Here is a 17,231-nt window from a genome sequence, read left to right as displayed (position 1 = left end):
TAATGAAACCAGAGAAACGGCGTGTACCTACGGCAGTGTCGATTATTACAATAATTACATTTAATTCTACATTTAAGCTCGTAAATTTTAATCTGAATTTCAAATTTAAATTTAAATTGTGAATTTATAGGTAAAACAACAAACTCAGATGTGGACACAATAAAAGCAACCACGTCTTACTTTGAACTACCGCTTAGTTGAAGCAACAACTCTTCAACACAAGTTTTATCTGCTAAACGTTTTTAAGTAGACCTGTCAAAAGTATAACCACTCATTAAGCTGAATAGCGTGTTTAAAAAGGAGAATATACCACCCAAAAAAAAACAAAGAGCTATAATTTATCTATAAGACCTTAATAAAGTATTAATAAATATTATTGTAAACTCTTTAAAAGTGGTACACTTGTATCTGTTGTACAGTATAACCTGTAACAATGTGTCAGAAGAGTCGGAAAAAAAGTTAAGGAGTAAAATGTTCAGAATGTAATGTGTAAATGTAATGGAGTAGCAGTGGGCCGTAGTAACATAAGAAAGTAACAGTGGTGGAGGACGTTTTCACATCCTTTACATATAGATAAAAGAACCACTACTGCAATATGAAAATACTCCATTTCAAGCAAAAGCCCTGAATATTATACGATATCATATTGTATGTTTTTTTATGTAAAATCTTAATATTAAAGTCTTAACAATATCTGACAATTTATTGGAATAAAAAGTACAATATTTCACTTTGAAATGTTGTGGAGTTAAAATATAAAGTAACATAAAATGTAGTAGTTTGTGTAGTTAGGAAGCACAGAAAAGATAAGACAATCTTAATGTTCATACTGAAGAATCTCTCCCCTCACACCTAGAAGTATCTACGCGTCTCCCTTCTGTTGCTCCTCAGTTGTGCAGACGTTGCACATTGAGTCCTAAGCCCCGCCCTTCTTTCCGCACCTATCGTGAACTCTCTTCGGTCCCACCCTGTCCCACCTCGACGGGGCGCGGTCCCGAGGGTGGAGCTCACCGCTGTTGCTTCAGGAAACATTTAGCCTCCGACTTAACTTGTTGTGTCTGCTGCACTCCTCGCACTGCAGAGCCGAACTTCTCCCCCGAAGTCCGCACTTTATTTGGAAGCTGTTTTCTGTTTTTTTAATTATTATTTTTTTTTTAAACCAACCTTTCTCGCAAAAGGGCACCGTGCTGGGAAGATGATGGATCCGCTGCGTTCAGCGATAATGGGAGTCAGGGGCCCGGACGACACGTCGCTCGAGGTGCCCTCCGACAACGAGCTGAGTGCGGGACCGCAGCGCGTGCTGGATCAGGTGCACACCATCAAGAGGAGCAAGTCCAAACCGGGGAAGAGCGGCTCAACGTCGCCCTCACCAACAGGTATGGAACAAAACTTTATGCATAATATCGTTAGGAACAATGACAAATCATTTGCAACCTCTTTATTCGGACACGGCTGTTAACTTTCATGCATCCTAATAGGCTATTAGCGCTTCTACACTTTATATAATAATAATAATAATAATAACAACTTTATTTATATAGCACCTTTTAAAAACAAGGTTTACAAAGTGCTTCGACAGACAAGCCAGCAAAACAGTGCAATAGAAGAAACATTAAGAACGATCGTTAGGATAAAACTAAACAAAGAAAGTGACAAAATACATTTTTTTTAAAAATCAAATGATATTGGTAAAATATAGTAAACAAATATAAGATAAAACACCAAGACCAAATGAAAATGAAACAATAAAACGACGACATCACATAAAAGCCAATCTGTAAAAATGTGTTTTTTTAAAAAGTGATTTTATAAGGTGTACAGCTGTACGTGGGAATAAGGCGTCATGTGACAGCAGTTGCATCCTTGAGAACGAGATGTTTCCTTGTGTGATTACTGTGAAACTCAGAGACATGTGTACTCATCCCAGCATGCCACAGCGGCTTCTCTCTGTCAGTGAGGAATGTAGCCCACGGGCTTACCCACTAACTTCAGGCTCTTTTGGAAAATTAGAATTAGATTCTTTCAAAAACAACTCTGGTGTTTGGCTTTGATTGCCACAGGCATTGCATCGACCCACCAGCAATTAAGTTGAGTTGAGATGGAGCGTGTGGTTGTTATATGGCAACACAGGGATCTATCAGTAGATGTTGTTATCTTTAACTATGTTGTTACTGTTTTACCAACAAGGCTCCAATTGATTGTGAAGTTTGTGGCCTGTTAAAAGGTGGCCTCCATTAATGATTGCATTTCACAGTGCAGACAAAAACATGTTGCCCATATGAGAGGCTTACAGCCAAACCAGGTAACATTGAAAAACTCTACTTTAAACCTTAGAGGCTGTTCCTGAAGAATAAATGCTTTATCACCTGTGGCTACAAATACAAGAGCTTCTTAATTGCCTTTTTATTGTTTTCCCCATAGATCTTAATCTTTCTTTCCATCTTTTGTTCTACAGTTTAAGATAAATTCCGTGGTCTAAAAAGTAAGATACGCTATAAGTAAGATGACTATCTGACAAGCAATTCTTTGCTCAGCGCAAATGTATACCGAACACACAACAGTAGTCAAACACTGCAAATTCAAAACTAAACAACTACAAGGTTAGTGTTGCACACACGCCTGAGGCTGCTCTTCATGTTAATGGTGGGGCCGACCTTTTAATAACATACATTAAGCAGTGTTCATCAGTCACATACAGTACAATTAAAGTTTCTGGCTTGTCAAAAAGAGACCGTTTTACTATCAGTGTTGGAGCATCCAAGACCACTTCTGTTTTGCCTTATTTTACAGGGCAGGTTAACCAAATTGCAAAAAAGGCATATATCATCCATAGTGCTAGCTTTGGTTTGTGTGCCTTAACACCTGTGCTGCTGCCCCGGACGTTATGGAGGTGATTGGATATTTGTTCCTGGTGCTCAGAGAATAAACGGTAGAGGAAAGATAAAAGTAGGCCTACAAGAAGAGACTGGTCATCTATCCCTTAAAACTCTCTTATTGATCTATATTTTCCGTTTCTAGGTTCAACACAATGCAATAAAATGTACAGGATTTGGCCAGAAGCAGCAGAAATTTCAGAGTCCAATATGATAAAACCTCAGCTCATAAAATTCAAAAAATCTGCATGGCTAGACAGTTCTAGGATAGCTAAAGAGAGAAAATGTGTTTTTTTATTAATTATGTGAGCTGACCCTTTTTGTTTTTTTATTTAGGGATATGGTGCTTTAGTCACTTTATGAAAAAAAAAATTGTCCTTCTCTGCAAAGACTTAAGCTAAAATAATGAGGACGAGTGTGCCATTGTTTTGAGAACCATAATCCTATAATAGTAAAGTCACAGACCTACATTATGACACAATATGGCAGCGAGACTTACGTTCCCATGAATCACCCAACAAGACAGCCAGCCGAAGGTGCTGTAACATGTTGGCTATGTGTGGAGTCTGGATTTCCCAAAGCTTACACACTGTGTCCACTGCAAAGCCTGTTATCTGAGACATTATGTCACGTCTGTCTCTCTGTTTAGTGAAAGGATTGCCAGTCATTCATATTGGTAATATGTGTTTGTAAAGGTCCTCTCAGCTATTTTTGATTTCACAATAGTTAAAGACTAAAATTATTATTTGCCATTAATTACTTGATTATGAACTGAATTAGTAAAAAAGTATTGATAAAATACTTTCAAGTGAATAATGCTATTTACAACAAAGCTCAAATGATTAAACATTTCAGCTTTCGATATTTTAGACAGAAAAATAGTCAAAATATTTAATATTGTAAACTCAATCTTTCAGTAAATGAATTAATCTGAATAGTATTAAGTGGCTGACAAAAATTCAAAGAAATTCAGCGACACTGTCATGGTTTCAGGCCTACGTGTTTGATGCTCATTGGAGGTCTTATCACCATGACAACATTAATCTGTTTAGGTGTGTTTCAAATTTCTTAGTTATTTGTCATACTGGCCTTGGTAACATCATGTGGTTAATCGACTGCTGATCTTGCATTCCTTTTCTTCTCTGTATGACTTAGTTGTTTATTTCTACTTATCCTCTTTCAACAGGTCTGTTTCCCCAGACTATGAAAACATATGACTTTGGATCCTTCAAGTTTTCTCCATCCAAAGCAAATGGCACCTTCAGCCGCACCATCTCCAGTCAGTCTGCAGGCTACAGCAAAGCGGTAATTGATTTTCCAATGGATAAGCCTTGATTGTTGTCTTACAGATAGAGCATCGCACAAGCGCTTTTCTCTTTCACAGACTCAAGATTAAAGGTGCAGTGTGCAGCATTTCGGAGGATCTTTTAGCAGAAAGGGAATATTACATTCAAAACTATGTTTTACTTAGTGTTTGAAAATGAAACCTACAACATATCTACATAGGGAGCCGGTCTTCTTCACAGGGTCCTCCATGTTGCACCGCCATGTTTCTACAGTAACCCAGACTGGACAGGCCAAACAAGAGAGGGCCTTTCATGTTTTTATTTGACCTGAAGGCCACCGTAGTTCTCAAACACGCTTGAGAAACCGCGCTAACGTGAGCCGCAAAGTGCAAAACCTTGTAACCGCCAGCCGCCATCTGATCTCTGTTGCTCCTAAAGCAATGTTATTATATTAAGGATGGCCTCTGAGCTTGGGGAGGTTTTTGAATGTTTTCTTCTGTCTAGCAGTTATTTTCAATTCAGTGATACCTGCAATCCTTTTTGTCAATAAAAATAGTTACTTTTGTGCGAATTTTTTTTATATGAAACTAAGAACTACATTAAGACTCGAAGATAACATAACTTTCAACCATAAAATTATAAATGCTTTTAATTGCATATGAGTAAAGAACAATTTTAAGAAATATTCAGTTGTTGATGTTAATGTTAGCTTATCATAAAGACTGGAGACAGAGAAACAGCGAGCTATGTCAAACGGCAAAATCGGCCTCCCAGCACCTCTAAACGCGTGTGTGTGTGTGTGTGTGTGTGTGTGTGTGTGTGTGTGTGTGTGTGTGTGTGTGTGTGTGTGTGTGTGTGTGTGTGTGTGTGTGTGTGTGTGTGTGTGTGTGTGTGTGTGTTTACTGTGTGTGTGTGTGTGTGTGTGTGTGTGTGTTTTACTCACTCTGGGTTGGCCTGGGTTGACCTACTGACAGTGAATTGAGGCATGTCTAGGGAGTGTGTTGAGGTGTTCTTGCTGATGAAGGCGCATTACAGCTTCATGAATCCCTCTATCACATTGTGGTTTCACTGTGTTGCTCTAATTCTGTTGACTCCACTGTCAAATGCAAAATGAATACTTAAATTACCTGGTAAAAGATGCCTTGCGGAGCTGGAGGCTGTCTTGACTTGTATATAGCACCTTCGATTACCCCTGTCATACAGTTAAGCATGTATTAATATTGCAACTATACAAATATTCGTTTATAAGTGAAGGAACATAAATAATTGTATTATTACAAACCGAGAATCAACAGCAACCCAAAACACATTAAAATGTGACAGAGCACTGCGCTGTTAAAGTTTATGCGTGTCTCGTTTTTCTTTATTTTTCTAGTGCCGCAGTGACATCTCTCCACTTTGTTTCAATATTGATAGAGTTTTTTAAGTTTACTGTTATTTTGATTTTAATTTTTTTAACAGTAGCTTCGTCTGTGGTGACATGGCTTGGGAACAGAAGGGTTGCCAATTCAAGTCCTCGCCCGGATCAAATACGGATTAAGAGAAGATCATGATTATGTTAATTACTTAAATAATTCATTAAATAATTAAATTTACTGTTGTGGGTTATAGCAGATTAGGATTCTTTGATAAAATCGGGGATTAAATAAACTCGGAGATTAAATACATCTCAACAATTAGTAAATACTATTAATTGCATAGAAGTAAAGAACAATTTAAAGGAATCATTTGTTGTTGTTGTTAGTTTACTATAAAGACTGGAAACAGGGAAACAGTAAGCCTAACTCTGTCCAATGTCAGAATCTGCTTACCAGCACCTTTAAAGCTCAATAATGAACACGTTATAACTAGTTTGTTAGATCCTTACAAAAACTAATACAAAAGTGTACAAATGACAAATTGTGGTTTTACGGTTATTTTTGAGGACTATCATTGTCTCCATAGTAAATTCAACATTAGTGATTGAGTATTTTGCAGTACCAGGTATATCCTGCTCTTATTTACATTACCTATCTAAATATAACAGAAATGACAACAACTACAGTAATATTATGGTATATCTTATAACATTTTAGTTCCTAAACGAGACGCATCCTGCTGTGCTGCTTCTATTTGCTCTGCTAAATTTACATCCGTCTCTCCTGTCCTCTGATATGAGGAAGGTGGCTCAGTCAGGGCTGTAGCCATTGAAGGAAGCGGGCAGCGCTTTGAGTAAACACGCTGTCGGCTCTTATCGAACATGTTGTTGACAGATCTCTCCTCCATCGAGCTTTTGCTGCTTAGTTGCAGGGCATGCTGGTAACTGAGCAACCAGTCCGGTTCGAAACAGGAAAGAGTCACAAAGAACCTTCTGTGTTTGTGTGTGTTTGTGTGTGTGTGTGTGTGTGTGTGTGTGTGTGTGTGTGTGTGTGTGTGTGTGTGTGTGTGTGTGTGTGTGTGTGTGTGTGTGTGTGTGTGTGTGTGTGTTGTGCGTGCTTGTGTGTAACCTGCTTCCCCATTAGCTGTTATCCCTACCAGATAAGTTTTAGTGAGTTCAAAGACCGATGTCAAATGTTTTTCTCTGCCAGATATGCAAGTTTACTGTAGTTTTTCAAATAAACCAATAAGAGAACAAGGTTTAGTAATGACATGACTCATCGTTAAAGCATTAGCGAGACATGTTCTGTCATTTTAATCAGGCTATGCCAAGTTTCTTGCATTCTTTGTACACAAAGACAAAGAAGAAATATCAAAGTCAATATAAATTGATGCACGGCGTAATTACTCAAGATTAAGGTGATAAGTGATGTGAAGATTTTGAAGAAAGGTTTAACGGGTTATGTGTCTGACTTCCACACACAAAGGTCCTCTGTGAGAAACTGCTCAACTGTGCCAGCAGTCCTCTAACACTAACAGCTTGAGTTGGTCTCCAATGATGGATATTATGTTGCTTTGGTTTGTGTGATTGTTTGGGGAATTCTGTTGCTTTCAGCATGAACTGAGGTAGAGGGAAGGTATGCATGCTTTAAATCAGGTCAAATTCCTTTCTCTTGGTTTATAGGGAACTTCTTTGAAAATGGTTCTAGTTGAAAGTAAGCTACCTACTTTCTGTTTTTTTTCTGTGACCTGGATTTTTGTTATAGAAAAACATTAAGGTGATGCAGTGAATTAGCATTGAATGGAATTATTTCATTTTTCGCAAAGACAGCTTTCCACGAATGGTTAGTGTATATTTACTATAATGTGTCTTTTTCAATCTAATCCGTCATTATATCCACATTACTGATGATTATTTATCAAACATATCATTGTGTTATTGTTCTGTGAAAGCACCAATGGTTAACCCTACCATATTGTTGCAATGTCAATATTGAGGTATTTGGTCAAAAACAGTGTGATTTTTGATTTTCTTCATTTCACCAAGCCATACACATGGAATGCTTTATGTAAAAACCTCCTGAGCCATTCATTTCTTCTTTTTAGGTAAATACTCAGAGGAGTCGCACTCTAACCACTAAAACCATGGGTGGAAGATATTTCAGCACCCCAGGCACATCGGAACGGCAAATCAACGCTTTCAACGCTTTCACCTTGCCCAACGGATTGAAAGCCTCTCGCAGCGACCCAGCTTTGGCTCCCTCATTTTCTGCTGCACCCGTGATGGTGATCAGTTATTTTAATGTTAAATTGTAGTCTCAATGAAATACCATTTCATGTTGTTTTTAGGGAACCAATTGCTCAAACAAATACCATAATAACTACAAGTTCTCCACAGTGCCATGCTATATAAGCATTGTAAAATGCTCTTTTTTTTTAGAGAGCCAAAGGGCAGGCGTTCCAGAGCCAGGGCAGCGTCCAAGCTCGACCAAATAGACACAGCACCTATTCAATGACCAACAGCACTCAGATGACCAACAGCCAGTCACGCATCATCCAGCCGCCCTCTGCCCAGATTCACACTGAGGGCAGGATGGGCACCATCAAAAGACCCAACTTAGAGCAGCAATCCGCGTGAGTTCACCTACTTCCCTGGCTTTCATCGACATTTTCGGGCAATAACAAGAGGTAGACATGGACATGGAACAAGCGTGACATATGAAATTGGTTACATCTCATAGGCACATGAATAGTCCTTTTTTCACAATGTTTTACATGTCTTAAGGTGGCATCCAATGTCTACATAGTTGTCTACAAGTCTATTTCATTGATAATTGCAGCCCAGCTATCTAGGTTTGTCCAACTAAAGAAATTCTTAGTCGACTAACACTCATACCATTTTTTTCAACAAATCAATTGTTTGAATTAATCAACAGTTCTGTAAAACTAAGTTTCTGCAAAAAGAATCACACAAAAATCCCACTTTAGAAATGTTGTTTACCAGAGATGTGTTTTCCAATTTCTTGAAAATAAATAATTCAACTTAGAATCGAATAAAAAAAAAAATCTAAGACCAAAACCACTGATAAGTCAACTAACTGACCTAGAGGTTATCTTTTGCTGGAGGGTTCATCTGCAGCCTTTTTGTTCTGTGCTTCTACTTGCAGCCAAGAGTGTCTTAAAAAGATATTCCTCTTGAGCCACAAATTTGTCTGGGATTTTGTCATAATATGTGACGAAAGAACAGCTCATTATCTTTTTTAAAATCCATCGAAAACTAACTCCTTGTATCTAACTTCCAACTTTCTCTCCTGTTTCTGTGCCTGTTGCTGCAGGATGAACAGTGTTATGAACATGTCAGACATGACACTTAATCAGGCTGTAGCATTCCTGTCTCACCCTGAAGAGAATTACCAGCAGTGTGGAGCCAACTTCATCCACCACACCACCTTCAAAGAGGAGGGCACCAAACAGGAGGTCCGAGCACTCACACGCAAACATGCACAAATGGATGTTGTCATTTGAATTGTGATACAATTGGTAAAGCACTCGATGAAGACCTTTGTGTAAACTGCCTTGTTGGGAAGGGAGGAAAAAGCATTTATTACGCACTCTGCTGCTGGTTCTGTTTGTAACGTTCAGTGTTGGAAATTCCACAAAGTTCAACAAAGATTCCCTCCACATTTCCACATAACAGGTTTCCCAACTAGGAGGTATCCCCGGTCTTGTGACCCTGCTGCGGAGCCCCAACCCCGGGGTGAACCAGGCCGCTGCTGGAGCTCTGAGGAACCTGGTGTTCAAACACCAGGGCAACAAGCTGGAGGTGCAGCACTGTGGGGGCATAGCTAAAGCCCTGCAGCTACTGAAGGAGACCGATTCTACTGAGACCCAGAAACAAATCACTGGTAGGATATTTTTATTGGGTAGAAGAGTGGCATAGTGTACTAACATAGCATGTCCTATCCTTAAATATAACATAGACTGAGCATAAACATTTGCCTAACAACATACTTCTTTTTGTGATGTCTTATGCTTAATTTGTAAAGACTGTAAAATACAAATAAAATAGAATAAGTTAGATAATTGTTCTTGAACAAATACCCAGTCTTAGCCAGTCAATTATGCATACAATTTTCTCAGTAGACAAAGTGGACATAAATCAAGTAATAAGAATAAATAGTAAAACAGGCTCAATGCAGACATAACACCTACATAAAGGCCACGAAAAAACAAGTGTGATTATTTTTGCCTTAATATATCATATCCATATTCATGCAATAAGCATTTTGTTGGATTTACTTACAAATTTTAATTTAAAGTAAATTTCATACTACATACATATTTCTCTTACAATCACTATCGGCTCCACTTTGGTGTGAGGTTCTTGGACCATCCATTTCTTCATAAAACATTATGTTTTTGAGAACAAATTCAAACTCATGAGGCATGGGTGAAATACTTAAATCAGAAATACTAAAAATAGCCTCTTTTTTTTTAATACTTATACTTTTACTGTTTTGCCAATGAAGGCCTGCTGTGGAACCTGTCCTCTGCCGATGAGCTGAAGGGAGAACTTATAGCTACAGCTCTGCCTGCCCTGACTGAGAATGTGGTGTTGCCATTCACCTGCTGGTCAGACGAATGTGCCAACAACAACATACACCCTGATGTCTTCCACAGCGCCACAGGGTGCCTGCGGTGAGAACATTTAAATGATCAGTGCCTCTGGTGATAGATCTTTTTGGCTAATAGCATAAAATTGATGAAGTGATGACATTTTGGACAGACATGGATGTTAACTGCAACTGACATGTTAATGGAGACAAACAACCGTGAGGCAGTAATTCTCGTTCTTTTTTTTGACCCAGCACATGTTCAATCTTTTTACTTAAAATGCGTGTGATACACAGCTGAACATTGAACTGAATTGAAGAAGAAAAAATGTACGGCCTTATTGACACATTGGCAGTTATGTAATGTCAATGTGTACAATAGTGCTCATTGTCACTACTTATTATTGGCATTGCTTTTGAAACATCTGTGCTCCTCGTGCCTAATCTCCTAATAGGTTGTGATGGTACAAGTTACATGTTGGCCCTCACAGTTCTGTTTACTACTATATTCTAGACATGTAAGTGTTTCCTTTTGGATTTAAATTAATGATTGTTGTGTCTGTAGGAACCTGAGCTGCTCCCAAAAGAAGGAGCGGAAGGCAATGAGAGAGTGCCCTGGCCTCATTGACTCCCTCATGAGTTACATCCAGTCCTGTGTGGCAGAGGAAAACCCTGATGACAAGGTGAGGTACCTTTTCCAATCCACCACTTCTATATGTTTAAATTCAAAGGCTCTGCACACGGATCACGCTTCAGAGTTGGTTGATAGACTCATTTTTAGCCCGACACCTTCCCCATTTAGTTTTACTCTGTTCAGCTGCTGCAGAGAACGATTTTTCAGTATAATGAAATTATAATGAAATTATTTCCTTTTCTTGTCTCTTTAAATTCCTCCACTCTGATCTACACCACCACTAACATCACTACTGATATGATTGATGCTGTCTAGTAGAGCTGAAACAATTGATCAATGAATCGATCAGCCAATTGACAGAAATTTAATCAGTAACTTTTTTGATAATCGATCAAAAGTGTTTGTGTTTTCCAAAATGATTGGCTCCACATTCGCAGTATACTGTTTTTCTCTGTTTTATACAATTGTAAACTGACTTTCTTTGGGTTTTGGACAGAACAAGCAATTTAAAGATGCATGTTGATGCTATAACTGTTTCAATATTATACACTGTATATATTAAGCTTTATCTCTATTTTCATAATTTCATTGTGTTTCATCGATTTATTGATTAAAATCATTTTATTATAATCAAGCTGTATTTAGTGAAACTTGTAGAAGAATTCTAGGAGAAATCATGACTCTATCTTAAGACCTCGATGGATGTTTGCTTAATCAATGGGAAATGTCAGCCACAAATTGAAAAGAAGTTACCTTTGTGGGCGGGACAAATGGACTTCAAGGGAAATTCTGGTATTTGTCAACGTGGGTGTTAACTTTTTTGTCCATTGATCATAATATCCATTGTTGGATACAATCCATTGTACACAATCCATTGTAGAGATAGTAACAGTGTAGACAATAACCTCTCCTCTCCTCTAGTCTGTGGAGAACTGTGCATGCATCCTCCATAACTTGACCTACCAACTGGAGAAGGAGTCCCCTGAATGCTTCAGCGAGTTCAAATCTCAGACAGAGAGCGAGTTTGAAAATAGGAAAAGCCCAACGATCGGATGCTTCAGCCCCAGGAGCAGCAAGGCTCAAAAAGAGGTGCCCACTATCCACCACACCTCCACCTCATGTTTTTTTGACTAATTAATGATGCTCCTTGAATCCAAGCAGCCTTCCCCTTTCTCAACTCCTTGTCTTCTTTTCTTCTCAGTTTTCATTTGATGCGGCTCAGGGAATGCTGGAGGACAGCGCCCCCTTAGGTCAGAAGTGGTTGTGCCATCCCAAAGCTATGCAGACCTACCTGTCTCTGCTGGGCTCGTCCCAGAAAAGTGCCACCCTGGAAGCCTGCTGTGGTGCTCTGCAGAACCTCACTGCCGACAAGGGGCCGGTGAGTACGAAGAAGATAATTGTTAGGATTAGCTTTTATGATAGGCGTCAACGGACATTCGGGATTACCTCAGATTGACTTAAGAAAGGGGAGAAGCAACGGAGACGGAGATGTGGTGGGAGTAATGACACAACGGCACAACTCATCACAGTCATAACCGACTTGTTTTGTGAGAAAGGGTGGAGTTCTCTCTCAAGGATTCAGAGGTTATTTGAGAAAGAAAGAAGACGTTAGAACAAGGAAAAGTGGGATGCATGCAAATGTCAAACACTTACAAAGTCAGCTGGAATGAATATCACAATGCAAATATGGACTGCTACGGTGAAGTGGGAGATACAGCTAATGTGTTTTCCTCCTTCTGTCTTGTTTTTGCTTCCCTTCCAGGGGTCCACTGCCATGAGTCATATACTGGTTCAGAAGCTGGGGGCTCTGCTGCACCTACCCCGTCTATTAAAGTCTCCTGACCAGAGCCTGCAGAAGTCTGCCATGTCCCTGCTGGGTAACATGTCTCGGAACAGCGGTTTGCAGACCTCCGTTGGTAAGGAAAGAGAGTGAAATATCGATGCTGATGTTTGTTCCGCATTCAGCAGGAACATGAATGTAGAATTAGTCCACATCAAACTGATTTAATGTATGTTTTTCTTTGTCTTCTCTGTAGCAAAGCAGATCCTGCCTGATCTCACCAGCCTCATCTCCGCTGGACCCCGAGAGATGGGAAACTCCGAGGACACTATAGTGTCAGCTTGCCACACAGTAAGGAATCTAATGTTGGCCGACACTGAGATCAGCAAGAAGTTCATCAATAAAGGACTAGTGTCATCGCTGGCTGACCTCAGCCAGAACAGGTGAGTTTTTATTTTTTCATCTCTGTGTTGGAGATTCAGCTTTCATAGCTGTGACAAACTTAAATGATTTAGTTTGTGTGTAAAGCACTTTCTCTACACAAATAAGAGTGTTTCAATTTGTTCCACTTTGGCTATATGTAAACATTCAAAGCACCAAAACATGCATGTATTTCTGTATCAAAATATCAACATACACCTCTTTCCAGAGAGTCTTTCTGTTACTATGCCAACAGTTTCAACTGGAATCTCTTCTAAACTTCTTACCAAAGAAATCGTGGTGAAAACCATGTAGCAGCATGTTCTGTGAATATGTAATGTAATATGTGTCACAGTAAACATCTTCTGGCATTCTTCCTCAACTTTGCAGTTGCTATTGCAGCTTTATGTCAAAAGGTTATTTTAACACAAAATTTGCCACTCAGTCGACTTTTGTCTTCTGCTGTCAAAGTAACGCAAATATCAGTCGAGCAGGTGATATCTTCAGTGCCTAAATTGCTTCTTTTCCTTACAATTGTGTTTGGTCTGCATTATTTTTTCTGATCTTTTTTAATAACCTCTGCCCATCTCTCTGCCCTTCTGTCTTAGGTCTTTACCCAAAGCCAGCAAAGCAGCTTCCCTGCTGCTCTACAGCTTATGGAACGAGAAGAATTTTCAAGGCGTTGTGAAAAAGGTAAATCAGAAAGATCTGAAATGCTGTGTGTTGAAATCTGTAAGGCAGACCCAAGAAGAAGCTATTGTATCCATGTATCGGGTATAAGCTTAGCACATGCACACGAGCAGAAGGAGGGCCCAGCTGAAATGAGTGGGTGTTTATTATTAATCCTCTGCTAAACACAAGCACTTTCCCTTCCCTTCTGCCACACCCAGAAGTTCAGTGAATACAGAAAACAGTCACACTGGAATCTTGGCTGACTGGTTTTCGGTGCTCACTGTCTATTACGGGAGGAGTAACACATAGAGGAGAGATGAAGAAGAGGTCAAGACAGGAAGAGAAGTGAAAAGGATAGAGAGGACAGAATACATGAAAGAAATTTCTGAAGTTTGTTTATGATTATGAGCAAGTGTGCTTACATGTATGATATTAACGGTAGCACTTATACATGTCTTAAATCAAGAACTAAAACTGACAGCTGGCAAGAAAGGGAAAACACCCCACTTTTCACACTGTCGTCATTGCCCCAAGGCTCCTCTAAGTTGCTGACACAGTACATTTCCTTTTAGAGCAAGGGTGTGGTGTGTGTGTGTGTGTGTGTGTGTGTGTGTGTGTGTGTGTGTGTGTGTGTGTGTGTGTGTGTGTGTGTGTGTGTGTGTGTGTGTGTGTGCGTGTGAGACACTTATAACTGAATTTTTTTCAACTTTTTGATTGATAGATGGGAATGGCAAAATCACTTTTTGTCAACGACTACACCACAGCATTGCAGAAGTCGCTGCAAGTTTTGGAGTGAGTGTGCTGGACGAGTGGAGCGAGAGCCACAGAGTCTGAAAGGTACGATTTGTTTCTGAATGCTTGTATTTGCATATATTCAGATTTAAAGCCTAAGTCGGATCAAAATGAGCAGAATTTGTGTCATGAGGATTCTAATTTTTCCTCTGTGTTTCCTCTTTTTCCTGCATGTTCTCATGTGTTTGCTTTCAGAGGGAAACCAGCATGTTAAGACACTGCTGTGGCCACACCCTTGCAACGAGCAGAGTAAATTAACATTCTCCACATAATGATTTTGTTGAAAGAGCATAGCAATTAAGAGTGAATCATCCATTGTATATAATTTAGTAAAAATGAGAGCTTTTAATTTCATGAGTAATCCTGCATCCTTTTATGTATTTGATTTGGATATGTTTCTGTCTGTGCATCTAAAGGGATGAGTGTGTTTTTGACAGGCGAAGTGTGCACGGGATGAAACTCAGTTCTTCTGGCCTGAGAGCTGCAGTACACCAGACAATGTTATCTGCAGTGAAAGTTACTGAAGGCATGCAGTGGTTATTAAGATTCATCAATGGCATTGTTGTCAAATGTGTCTGCAGTGGCTCAAAGATAAAATATATTTAGTGGCCTTGAAGTCCGAGCAGCCAAAATGAAAATAAGAAAAAAAAATATGAAAGCTTAAAAAAAAAAACAAAAAAAAAAAAAGATGTTGTGTATGTTATATTGTTGCTACTGGATGAAAACTTGTACATCCATTTGAATTGTTTTTATGACTTTGTTATCTGTTTCATTCTGTGATTCAGAGTTTAGTTTTTATAGAAAAAAGTAACAAACGGCTTTCAACACGAGTGCCTAAATAGTTAAAGGAAAGGTTTAACATTTTGGGAAACAGGCCTGTCTGTTTTCTCGCTGAGAGTTGATGAGAAGATTGATACCACTGTTCTGTCTGTACATTGAATGTGAAGGTGCGACCAGCAGCCAGTAAGCAAAAACACTCGAAAGGGTGAAACAGCGAGCCTGGCTCTGTCCAAAGGTTACAAAATCCACCTACCTGCACCTCTTCAGCTCAACACATAACTCATCATATCTTGTTTACTTTATCCCCTATCCCTTACGTGTTAAAACAACACTTTGTGGTGTTACAGGATTTATGGACCCCGTAAAACCACAATGTGTGATTTCTGAAACGTTATTATACAAACAAGATGAAAGGTGTTAAGAAGTGGAAATATGTTACCTTTGGACAGAGCCGGACTAGCTGTTTCCCCTGTTTCTAGTTTTCATGCTAAGCTAAGAACTAGCTGCTGGCAGTAGCTTCATATTCATTAAACAGACATGACATTTTTGGAGAAATATGTTTGTGGCATATAATAAGGAGCTTTCTCTGTGACTCAGTCTGTACATGGAATAAATAACAGATATGGAGACAGCATTGTAAGTCGTGGTCTTTTCTTCAACAACCAACATTAAAGTAATTGACTGCGCTAACAAAAGGTTCATACTATGGTCTTATGTGCAGTATACGATTTTGAAAGATCCTCAATTCTCTGTTCATCATTTCTTGTACATCTCTTGAAGCTGTGTTTATGTGGTGTGTGCATGCCGCTCTCTGACTAAGAAAACAAATATGAAGACAAAATGTCTTTTCAGCTCCATTTACTAAATTGGGTGTGTGGGTGTGACTGAAGCAGGTTTTGTGAGATTTAACTCCAACGAGTTCATCATTAATGTGCACTGTTTTCACAAATAAACAACCATTGTTCATTCGTGGTATTCACAATATATTGAAAATGATTTATTGTTTTCTGCATGATCTAGATTTGGATAGCTTTGTCCCTGCAGCTTTATTCAACCGTTCCATCTCAGTAAGGTTGCCTTAACCAGTGACAAAATGAATATGTTTGTATTTTTTTTGTCACCTTTTTATCCTTCAAACAACTGAGTGACTAACTGTGAATGGCCCTTCTCTTTCTACCTAACTGTTAAACATAAAGACACTGATAAATCACTTCCAATTATTGTGTCTGTTCCATTAAACGTTCGTCCCCGGTGCTCTCCTGATTACAAAAAGGAGTTAAAGAAAACACCAGATGACTAACTAATCATTGAGTCTGCTGCCGAATTGTGAAGCACATTGTAAGAACAAAAAAATCCTCAGTGCCTCTTATTTTTACAGAGGTAGCCATTATTTGTGTATCGATACAAATCAATTTGAACCAGAAATATTATAGTGTATATAGTATAGTTTGATTTAGATTATTTCAGGATTGAGTAGATTTGCAACTTGTCCCTCTCCTGAGTGTCAAAAAATGATAGAGAGCACAGTAAAGACACTGCAACTCCACCCTTAGACCACAGACGTGTTTCATTAGTTGAGATAAATACAGTAAAGTCTGGCAACAAATTTATAAATCATACTTCATCTGAATGGTATGCTTCTTTCATTACAAGTTGTAATGTTTCCTGCATATTTAGTGTCACATCAGATCCACGCCAAAGACTTAATTAGTGTTTGGTTTGGCAACTTTCTGTCTGATCAAAATCACTTTAAGATGAGTTATGTATTCAATCTGAGTAGAGGTTAGAAAGAAGTTAAAGGAAGAATGTCTGTCTTCTTTTTCTTAAGGGTTTTCCCACCTGGATTTCGGTTATATTGAAATGATTCATCTAGGTGTGGGCGTTAGCCTGCGGAGCATCATGACAGTCTTGTCATGTCAGAGCCTGTCTCTGAGTCGGAAGAAAGTCTCTTCCCGTAATTGCTCTAGGCTTTCTGCATTAATGTTATTTTACTCTTTGTGGAGTTTTAAATTCCATTACACTCAT

At 38.9% G+C, this 17,231-nt stretch overlaps 1 protein-coding gene across 1 annotated transcript; it reads left to right on the top strand.

Annotated features, from left to right (window-relative positions):
* The first annotated feature begins 995 nt into the window (after window positions 1–995).
* On the top strand, window positions 996–15,864 carry LOC129099293 (plakophilin-1). Its single transcript, XM_054608488.1, has 15 exons — window positions 996–1,376; window positions 4,060–4,178; window positions 7,622–7,801; window positions 7,956–8,149; window positions 8,851–8,992; window positions 9,213–9,420; window positions 10,045–10,213; window positions 10,694–10,811; window positions 11,684–11,851; window positions 11,964–12,140; window positions 12,525–12,678; window positions 12,799–12,985; window positions 13,571–13,655; window positions 14,356–14,471; window positions 14,622–15,864. The coding sequence occupies exons 1-14, from the start codon at window positions 1,196–1,198 to the stop codon at window positions 14,428–14,430; spliced, it is 2,157 nt and encodes a 718-aa protein (XP_054464463.1). The 5' UTR covers window positions 996–1,195; the 3' UTR covers window positions 14,431–14,471; window positions 14,622–15,864.
* Window positions 15,865–17,231: the final 1,367 nt, after the last annotated feature.

Source organism: Anoplopoma fimbria, chromosome 12 (genome assembly GCF_027596085.1).
Source record: "Anoplopoma fimbria isolate UVic2021 breed Golden Eagle Sablefish chromosome 12, Afim_UVic_2022, whole genome shotgun sequence".
NCBI classification, from domain to species: Eukaryota; Metazoa; Chordata; class Actinopteri; order Perciformes; family Anoplopomatidae; genus Anoplopoma; species Anoplopoma fimbria.
The sequence above is the reverse complement of the archived record's forward strand: the minus strand, read 5'-3'. Positions and strand labels throughout refer to the sequence as shown.

What these genes read in the sequence shown, in the direction of transcription:
- LOC129099293 (XM_054608488.1), top strand. Translation starts at nt 1,196, where the DNA reads ATGATGGATCCGCTGCGTTCAGCGATAATGGGAGTCAGGGGCCCGGAC. An exon ending in CTGCAGGCTACAGCAAAGCG is followed by an intron (nt 4,179 to 7,621) that starts GTAATTGATTTT and finishes TCTTCTTTTTAG; the next exon opens with GTAAATACTCAGAGGAGTCG. An exon ending in GCTGACCTCAGCCAGAACAG is followed by an intron (nt 12,986 to 13,570) that starts GTGAGTTTTTAT and finishes CTTCTGTCTTAG; the next exon opens with GTCTTTACCCAAAGCCAGCA.